Raw genomic sequence first — 10,472 nt, forward strand, 5'->3', positions numbered from 1 at the left:
AACAAAAGAAAAATTAGATAAACTGGATTTCATGACATTTTTTTTAAATTGTGCATTAAAAGAATATCCAACACTTGAGGCCCTGGGATCAATCCCCTGCATCACAAAAAAAAAAGAAAAAAAAACAGACAGAGGGCTGGGATAGTGGCTCAGTAGTAGATCGCTTGCCTAGCACCATGAGAGGCATTGGGTTCAATTCTCTGCACCACATTAAAAAAAAAATTGATGGAAAAAATAAATTAAACAAAAGTATTGGGGCTGGGGATGTGGCTCAAGTGGTAACGCGCTTGCCTGGTATGTGCGGGGTGCTGGGTTCGATCCTCAGCACCACATAAAAATAAAATAAAGTTGTTGTATCCACCGAAAGCTAAAAAATAAATATTAAAAAATTCTCTCTCTCTCTTTAAAAAAAAAAATTATCAAGAGAGTATAAAGGTGCAGGGCACAGAGGCCACACAAAGGCTGAGACAGGAAGATCGCAAGTTCAAAGCTATCCTCAGCAACTTGGTGAGAGGCTATTCCAAAATAAAAATAAATAAATAAATAAGTCTGCGATGGTGGTTTAGCTGTGAGCATAGCTGGCTGCCTTCCAAAATAAGAAATAAGGGCTGGGGCTATAGCTCAGCTGGTAGAGTGCTTGCCTCGCAGGCACAAGGCCCTGGGTTCAATCCCCAGCACCATAAAAAAATAAATTAAAAATAAAATAAATAAGACATAAAAAGGGCTGGGTGGTAAAGCACTCAGGGTTGGGGCCCGGCGGTAGAGCTGCTCGCTTAGCATGTGCGGGGCACTAGGTTTGATCCTCAGCATCACATAAAAATAAATAAATAAAATAAAGGTATTGTGTCCAACTAAAACTGAAAAATAAATATAAAAAAATAGTATAAAGACAAGCCACAAAAATAGAAAAAAAATTTGCAGATCATATAAATGATAAAAAATTAATATTCAAAATATATGGAAAACTTTTAGAACAACATACCCAATTCAAAAATGGGCAAAGCGGGCTGGGGTTGTGGCTCAGTGGTACAGTGCTTGCCTAGCATGCGTGAGGCACTGGGTTCGATCCCCGGAACCACGTAAAAATAGAAAATAAAGGTATTATGTTCATCTACAACTAAAAAATTTTTTAAAAAATGGGCAAAGAACTTGAGTAGACACTTACCCACAGACGATATACACACTACCCATAAACACTTGAAAGGTGCCCACATCACTAATCATTATGCAAATACAACGGAAAACAGGAGCCGCACCTCACACCCAGGAGGACATTAATCAAAAAAAAAAAAAAAAAGCAGAAAATGGACTCCCCGAATGGCTCCATGGGGGACAGTTTGTTCATCACTGAAAAGACTCAGGTTCATTTTGCAGTAACACCCCCCAACCCATCCAAAACAACAAAAACAAAAACAAGCGTCGGTGAGGATGTGGACAACCTGGCCTCGCTGCACCCGCGGAGCCACGTCAAGGGTGGCGTCTGTGGAAAACACTGTGGGGTTCCTCAAACACCCCGAAACCGAATCGCCACTAGATCCCATTTCTGGATATACACCCAAAAGAACGGAAAACAGCATCTCAGAGGAGAGACCTCAATGGGCACTCAAGTTCACAGTGGCTAAAACTGGGGGCAAGGCAGTGTCCAGCCACAGGAGCGTATGAGCAAAATGTCATCCATGCCACAGGCTATCCAGCCTTCCGAGGCAAAGCCACTAGACACACCTGAGGACATCACGCTAAGCGAAAGGAGCCCTCACAGCAGACAGGTACTGCATGATTCCACCACATGAAACCCCCAGGGCCCAGGGGAGCCGAGCATCCCCCTACAAGGGGAAGAGGGCTAGAGATGGAGGGCGGTGTGCGCAAGTTCCATTTGTTGCATTTTGTGTTTGCTTGTTGTGGTGTTGGGGATGGAACCCAGCGTCACCTGCCCATTTGGCCGGGCAGGTGCTCGAACGTAGGGCCCAATGCAATTTTTAAAAACTGGAAAAAATTAATTTAAAAATATTGTTATTTGAGAGGAGGACTTTTACCTGGAATATGTAACAAATTCTTATAGCTCATTAACAGAAAGACAAATCAGCCAGTTGCAAAGTAGGCAAAGGGCCTGACTAGACAATCCTCCAAAGATAAGCAAATGACCATAAGCACAAGCAAAGATGTCCCATGCATTATTCATTGAGGAAGTGCAAATCAAAACCACACTCAGATAGCACTTCACACCCTGGAAGATGACGACAATCAGGTCAACAGCAAGTGCTGGCAAGAGTGCAGACAGGAATGGCTCTGACGAGTGGAGGGAGTGTGCTAAGGTGCTCCCCTTCCAGACAGCTGGCATCACCTGGGCAGGTCCTCTCCCAGGAGAGCTGTTCCTACTCACCACACTTCTGATAATAAATACAACTCCAGGGTTCTGCAATTTAGTTCAATGCTGACACTGAGTCCCAGGTCAGTGCAGAGCCCAAGTCCCAGGGTGACAAACCATCTGTTAACCAGGGGTTCCCAGGAGCACTTCCTCAAGTTCGATCATTGCTAGAACAGCTCACAGATGGGGAGGGACTTCACTATCTCAGGTTTATTATAAAGGACAAAACCCAAGAACAGAGGGAGAGACTCGAAGAGCAAGGTAAGGGCGCAGAGCTTCCTGCCTCTCTGGGCCTGCCAGCCCCCAGCCCTAGTTTAGGAATTCTTAGGGAGATTTCATGACCAAATCACTGACCAGGTGATTAACTCAACCCTAGGCCTGACCCCCTGTGGGCGTTTCCAACCTTCTGATCCTGCCTAGGGCCCCAGCCACCAGTCATCTCATTAGCAAACAAAGACTCTCTGGTCACTCTGGAGCCTGGAGGGTGGGGTCACAGGAACTCCAAGCCAGAGAACAAGACTACCACCCCCTGCAAACTTGAGTGAAGGCAGGGTCACACAGGAAAACCACCTGAGCTGCACAGCAGGGGTGAACCACAATCCAACAAAGCTGGCCCAGACACACATGCCCACTGGGCTAAGTTTTGCAAAACTTAAAAGAAATAAAAGATGCAAAAGCCCTTTGTAAGCTGCTGGCCACCTCCCCTTGCCCTGCACAACCTCTGGGGGAACCCAGCTGGGAGCAGAGGGAGCAGACACCAGTGGCCCAGCTGCTGGAAGAGTGCAGGTCAGAGGTTGGCCCAGGGGGAAGAACAAGTCAGGTCTCCACTAAGACGGACAGACTCAGACACAAAACAGACAACTCACCAAGACCCCACCCCCACTGTTCCTTCCCAGGGATTCCCATCAGATCCTCCAAATCACGGGGGGATGGGGGGTTGGGGGTACACGACACTTCTGGGCACGGAATACTGCCAGTCATCCTACCTTCTCGTTCTGGTGATGCAAGGGCGGGACTGCAGAAAATCAGTCCTGGTTCCAAAAGCCTTCGGGACAGAAGCCCAGCATCTTCCCCCAGGCCACACACATCTCTGGCCAGTCACCAGTCTCCAGGAAGCAGCCTGTCTCCCAAGCTCCCAGAGGCAAAGGGCCCTCGACAGCGGCTTCATTCTGCAGTGAATAGGCTCAAGGGTTTACCCAGCTTCCTCCAGGCAGGCGCTTAGCTCCAGTGTCCACTGGCCAGCTTGGCAGTGAGCGTCCTGATCCCACAGGGCTCCCAGAGGGAGTGCGTCTGGGCTCCCTCTTCCTCTCCTACCAACTGGCGAATGAGCTTCTGGAGCCAGAGCCGGTGATGTAAGAAATTCATGACTGGGCTTGAAGCCACACAGCCCAGGCTCTGTCCTGAGCAAATCAGAGGAGGAGACAGGGACAGGACACCGCCCATCTGTGGGACAGGAGGATCACCCTCCAAAGCCCTGTCTATCAGACCTTCATGCCTCTACACCACTCAGCCTGGCCTGCCTCTGCCAAGTAGAAGCACAGGTTCCACCTGGGCCAAAAGCTCTCAGTGCATGGGTACCACAGGTGCCAACAGGGCTGGCAGGCTGCCAAGTGGTGCAGAGGTCCTGGTCTGGCAGGGAGGCTAAGAAGCGTGGCAATTCCTGGAAGGTAGAGAAAATGCAACTTCCTGCCCTCCATCCCCATTCTGGGTCTGGGGTAGGGGGCTCAGAAGCCTGGTTTTTTTTACTCCTTATTGTAGAAGGAATCAAAGGTTATAAGAGTGGAGAGACAGAGGGAACGAGCCATATCCCCCATCCTGCCGTTCCTAAAAAAATCAGCTGGACCCCTCTGGTTTCCTCTCTGCTCCTCTCACTCTCCCATGCCAGATGATTGCGCAGAAGATCCCAGACCTCAGAGCACAGCATCTGTGAACATCTCAGCATTCCCTATAAAAGATAACACTGAACCCAGGGGGGTCCACCACCAAACTATACCCCCAGCCCTTTCCATTTTTATTTTAAGATGGGGTCTTATGGGCTGGGGTTGTGGCTCAGCATGGAGCACTCACCTAGCTAGTGTGAGGCACTGGGTTCAATCCTCAGTACCACATAAAAATAAATAAATAAAATAAAAGTATTGTGTCCAACTACAACTAAAAAAAAAAGTGGGGGGGCTGGAGTTGTGGCTCAGTGGTAAAGCACTCACCTAGCATGTGCAAGGCCCTGGGTTCGATCCTCAACACCACATAAAAATAAGTAAACAAAATAAAGGTATTGTGTCTAATCAAAAAATAAAGAAAAAAAAAAGATGGGGTCTTGTTCAGTTGCTCAGGCTGACCTCAAACTTGTGATCCTCCTGCCTCAGCCTGCCGAGTAGCTGGGATTAGGCACGCTACAGTGGTGCATACTTCTGAGGAGGCTGAGGCAGGAAAGTCTCTTGAGCTCAGGCTTTAGAGGCAAACCTGGTCAACACAGCAAGACCATATCTTAAACATTCACATACACATACACACACACACACATACAAGCTCAAAACAATGATCCCACCTAAAATATGTAATGCAAAGTCCTTGACATCATTGACTATCAAGGGACAGTTTGAATTTGTTCCATTAAGTCCTAAGCTTTCTGAAGTCTGCATTTGAGGACCTTATTCGCAATTGCTGAAAGTTAGGAAGAGCCCAGCTGCTCCTGGACTGGTGAGGAAAGCAATCAGTTTCGATGTCCAGGGAACGGAAGATTACCAGGCGACACAGAGAAAGAGGCACACACACACCAGCCAGGTCACAGACACGGTGCTGCGGAGTCCGCCAGTATGAAACTCTACAAAAGGCAAAACTGGAGGGAGAGAAAACAGATCTGTTTGCAGTGATGAGGAAGGGAAATGACTGCCAACGGACAGATGGGGACTTTCCAGGGAGATGGAAATATTGTTATGACAAGGTGGCCATCATACAGGTGTACACATGTCACAACTCAGCGAACTGCAAGTTTAACATAGGTATGTTTAGTGTCAGTACATCCCACCTCACAGGTGGTGGTGCTGGTGGTATTCCTGCAGTGTGGGGACTGAACTCAAGGCTCAGGCATGCTAGATGATCACTGAGCTACATAAGCCTTTTTTTTTTTTTTTTTAATTTTGAGACAGGGTCTTGCTAAGTTGCTCAGGCTGGCCTCCCTGCCATCCTCCTGCCTGGGCCTCCAGAGCCCTGGGATCACAGGCAAAGACTGCATCTTCACTAGGGTCCCCACATCCCAACAGGAAGGGAGCCAGCTCTGTACATTACTTCCTGGACTCTTCAGAATATTAGCTGAGTGATTTCTGTAAATCAGATTCTGTTTTCACTAATTCCATTGTAAAGCCAAAGATGGGGCCCCAAGGGAAAATGTTCCAACCCCACAACACATTACCACTCAACCAGCGTCCACTGGCACGTCTAGGAGACCCAGGCTCCAGGGCAGGCATTCTCGGTCACACACACAGAGCAGCCCCTGCTCTCGGGCGCGGCTGCAGATCTGCATCTGAGAGCAGGACAAGCAAAACGACCCCCCCCCCCCCGCACACCTCATACACCTCCCCACAAGCAGGCTCTGAGGTTATGTGCCTGCTAGGCCCCTTATACCAAGTCTCCCTCCTCTGGCACAGCTGTGGGAGGGCTGGCTGTCTCTCTCTAGGCTGGCTCAAAATGAGGAGGGCACGACATCCACAGCCCACACGGGCCTGGCTGCCCAAGCTGTGGCTCTCATCCTTTGTCTTTGTGTGTGTGTGTGTGTGTGTGTGTGTGTGTGTTGCTGGAGACCAAACCCAGGGCCTCGTGCATACACACAGCAAGCACTCTACCAACTGAGCTATATCCCCAGCCCGGCTCTCTCTTTCGTGAGCTCATGTTTGTAAGTGTCAGATATCACCCCTCACAATACTCACAAGACAGGCACTGTGCATTTCAATTTATAAACACAGACACCGAGGTCTGGGGAGATTAAGGGATGTGCCTGAAGCAAGAGGCAGAGCAGGGCCTGGAACTCAGGCCACCGGCCTCCTGGGCCAGTGCCCCACCTGTCACATAGAGCTTCCACTGACTTGCAAGGCGCCAAGCAGTGGGCACTCAGAGCTACCGATGAGCAGCAGGGGCTTGAAGGTGAAGCAGCGTGCTCAGGTCACTCTGTGTCCACAGGGCAGAGGCTAAACCCATCCCTCCCTCAGGCCTAGGATACAGAGTGCCTACACCCCTGCCCACACTTGCTTTGAAGCTACATTCCTTCAATAGCTTCTGAACTGAGACAGGTGATTACCCTAGTTTCTAGGAGGGTGAGGACTCTGGCACCCTTGCCCTGCTAGGCTGTGACCACCCTCAAGACAGGCAGACTAAATTTTCCACTCCTCAGCTTCCCTCCCAGGGCTCTGCTCCTGCTGGTGTCCAGTGAAGAGTGAAGTCTTGTTAAAATTCATGGCTTGGATGAGCTAGGCCAGGTGGCTCCTCTTTCAACTCAGGTGCTGGCTCAGATGTCCTTAAAGGGCTCCCTACCCTGCTATACCCACTCTCCGGTGTCCAGGGTTTCCAAGGGGCAAGCCAGAGTGACCACCACCCTTTCCACTCCCTTCCCTTGGCATTCATGTTCTTTGCCTGAGGCCCACCTCAGCCAGGATCCTGCTCTGGCATCCCTCAGCCAAGGCTGCCACTTAGGGACAATATGCATCTGTCATTCTGGGGTAGCAAAAGGCAATCTTGTAGAAGCAATAGGTAAGAAAAAGTACACACATGTGCTTGTCAGTTTATGCAAGTGTCTAATGCTGGAGAAAAACTATTTGAAGCTAGTAGAAAAAAAGTATTATTGACTGATAATCATCACCCTGATAAGAAGTAAATAAGAGCCCAGCCCTTCTAGGGTAGATTCAGACCAGTATTTTCTTTATTTGCCAGAGGAGTGGAAGAACTGTAATCAGAAGACCAGGGCGGGACCTGCCTCCAGAGCTCTGGAGCTGGATGAGTTTATTGAGTTACTCAATTTCCTCCTCTACACAGCAGGAGGGGTGGAGATACCCACCACCCGACCTCCAAGGGAAGCTGGGCAAATTGTGAGATGAGACAGCTAAAAACCCTCTTGTAAACAATGAAGCCCAAGATACCCCTAAATCAGCCAGATAAGAAGACCTGATTCCAGGCCCATCCACATCCAAATATCAGTAATTGCTATCACCTTTGCCCCTGAAGGGCTGGAGTGAGTGGGGCCAGGAGAGCCACCTAACAAAGAAAATTAATCAGGGCTTCCCCAAAGACTTCCCTCTAGGAAAATCAAAACTGACCTTGAAGTGGGAAAAGGACCTCAGCCAAGACAGAAGGCTAACTGAGCTCCACTTAATAGCACTTATCAATACACCCAGCCTTTTACGGAGACTGTAACATCCACAGGAAAAGTAACCTGTCCCATGGGGGTAAGGTTTGGGCCCAAGGTCAGCGGGATACCCAACTTCTGCATTTGAGGCACCCACCCCCAAAACTCTCACTAGGGGTCCATGGCAGGTGGCCACAGTGGCCAGACTCCTGATCCTTACTTAGCTCATGCACAAATGCCAGCTTTCCCCGGCTTCCATTCTGCCAGACGCAGAGTAACCTTGAGGCTGCCCTCCCCGCTCCTATGAGAAACCAATTCGCTCATGATCTCCAGCTTCCTCTGGGGGTTCCGGTTTTATCTAAGCTGGACCCATGGAGGAAGGATGGGGGAATGGAGCATTTTTACAACAATACTTGCCCCTATTGTGTAAGATGCTTCCAGGCGGATGCACCACTCATTCCCTTTGCTGAGCAGTGAACCGCTAGAGAAGAAGAGCAGTATCTGTTCCTCGTTTTAACACCTGCTCTCCCCTCCACCAAAGCAGAGCACTTCAGAGATGGTAGATCTGCAGCCCCCTCCCACAGGGGTACACACCCACGAGCTCGAACGAGGGCATCTACGTGCATCTCTGGGTGCTCAGGTTCGCTCAGGCACCGCGGCCGAGGTAACCTCCCGAATCCTGCAGGAGCCGGGGCTGGGGCGCGGGGCCCGGGGCGCGGCGAGCTGGGCACGCCACCAGGGCTGTGCGCCGCCCCCGCCCGTCGCCGGCCCGGTCCGGTCCCGCTTCCTCCACCGTAAGCCGGGTGACGGCGGCCGCCGCCCTTGGGATGCGGCCGGGAGGCCGGTGGGAGGAGCCGACGGGGCCGCCCGGTTCCGCAGCATCGCGAGGCGCATCCCTGCCAGGGAGGGGGTTCCGGGCATCGGATCGCAGCGGATGCCGGTGGGGGCGGCATCCGCGGGCGAGGCCGGCGGGGAAGGGGAGGCGCGGGCGGCGGGGTCCGGGCCGGGCCGGGGGCGCCGCGGGCGCGCGCCGCCGTCTTACCGGCAGATCTGGATGGCGGACGGCGTCTCGGCGACGGGGCCCGACATGGTGGCGGCGGCGGCGGCGGCGGCGGTGGCGGCCGGGGGCGGAGGGAGCAGAGCGCAGGTGTCCGGCGGGCCCGGCGCGGAATGAATGAGCCCGGGCGGCGCCATGGAGGGGGAGGGCGGAGGCGGAGCCATCGCGCCGGCGAGGCGGGCCCTGCGCGCCGGGGGCGAATCGCGCGCGGGCGCCCCGCGCTGGCCCCGCCCCCTCTCTGGCCCCGCCCCGCGGGCCGCCAAGGCCGCTGGCGCCGGCGCAGGCCGCGCGCTCCGACGACGGCGGGGGCGGCTGTGGGGGCGCCGCTTCCAGAAAGTTCGGGGGCGGTTGCGCGGCACCGCTGCGGGGCGGGCACGCGAGCCGCAGCCGTCCCGAGCGCGCCGACCGGTAGCCAGGTCGCAGAGCTCGGCGGGCGCGGGCGCTGCCTGCCTGCGCCGCGGCCGAGTGAGTGCGGGGCGTTCCCTGCGCCCGCGCGGCGATTCGCTGCCGGCGCCGGGCCGGGCTCCGGGTGAGGTCAGCGGGGAGGGCCCCGAGTGCCGGCACACAGCCGAGAGCTGCCCGCCCTGCCCCCGCGCCCCAGCGGTGCCCCCAGGGGAGCCACGAGGTCGCGAAAAGCCTCTTCCTCTGGGGGACTCGGGGCTGCTACTGCGGAGCGCGTGGCCAGAGCAGGGACCGGACTTTGCCGCAGCGGCGCTGAGTGCCCCGGTGGGCCACGGACCCCAGGGCGCACTGGACCGCGCCGCCCGGCCGGACTCCAGAAACACATCCTGGAGGCACCCAGCGCCAGCTTGGGGTGCACGTGCTGCGCGGAGCAGCCTGAAGCCTGTCGCCCTGCTACCGAAGGAGGAAGAGGCGGTCACCCCTACATGCTAGCACCACAGCCGTTTACCTGCTAAGCAGTTGCCTTATTACGTTTTCTACATTGAACGTGGATTTGTACTCAGATTTAAGAAAATAGAGCTCACAAAACGGAAGCTCCCCAGGACGGTTTCAGCGATCCATTTATGCTCTACCAGGAGCGAGGAAAGAGCTGTGCCTCATCCTGGGTGCTTCTGCAGAACCAGAGAGTGAAAGCAGCCCTTAGGCACGATCTGCATCTCCCAGGGCAGAGCACAGCCCCTAAGAGTACGCTTCAGGGCTGGAAGTGTAGCTCAGTGGTCGAAGCCTCGCCTGGCATGCCGGAAGCCCTCAGTTTGGTCCCCACCGCTGGGCCTTTGAATCTGTTTTCTAGGGTGAGTTAAGGTGACTCAACATCAAAGGCCATCAAATCAACCTATTAAATACCACTTCCCCATAAGCGTCCTGAGTCAGAAGGCACTTTCCATATCTGATAAATGGGAGTAATTCTGCCACGCGACCAGCGCTGCGCTGGCTTCATGAAGGAAGGTGCGATTCATGAGTAATTGCTGGGGAGTTTTAAATTAAAGAATCAAGACTCATTACCTTTAATACCAGCTCCTGAAAGGCTTCTCCTAGCTCCTGCCTCCAGCCACCTAAAACGATAGTCTCTTTTGTAAACCTCCCTATCGACAGAGAGAGAAAACGCCAGGGAGTGGACTTTTATTGGGGAACAAAAAATTCCAGGGGAAAATCCCATGCAATGAAGGTTAAGGGGGGCAGCATCCCAAGGTCAGGGGCGACGATTGGGTCTTCAGGGCAGTGGACGGGCTCGCCTCTGCACGGACAAGCCCTCCCTC

General features: G+C 53.2%; 1 protein-coding gene across 4 annotated transcripts in view; it reads right to left on the bottom strand.

The window, feature by feature from the left end:
* The window catches only part of Acot7 (acyl-CoA thioesterase 7), a 90,548-nt gene extending 81,619 nt beyond the window's left edge, over positions 1 to 8,929 (bottom strand). For 3 of the 4 annotated variants that reach the window (XM_026386095.2, XM_026386099.2, XM_026386098.1), the window contains exon 1: positions 8,740 to 8,929. In XM_026386095.2, the coding sequence (XP_026241880.1) occupies positions 8,740 to 8,918 (179 nt within the window). In that variant the 5' untranslated portion in view covers positions 8,919 to 8,929. Of the gene's footprint in view, positions 1 to 3,351; positions 3,405 to 8,739 lie in introns of those variants that run through there. The other variant, XM_026386097.2, reaches the window with a different exon arrangement.
* Between the last annotated feature and the right edge of the window lie 1,543 nt (positions 8,930 to 10,472).

This window comes from Urocitellus parryii, chromosome 11 (assembly GCF_045843805.1).
Source record: "Urocitellus parryii isolate mUroPar1 chromosome 11, mUroPar1.hap1, whole genome shotgun sequence".
NCBI classification, from domain to species: Eukaryota; Metazoa; Chordata; class Mammalia; order Rodentia; family Sciuridae; genus Urocitellus; species Urocitellus parryii.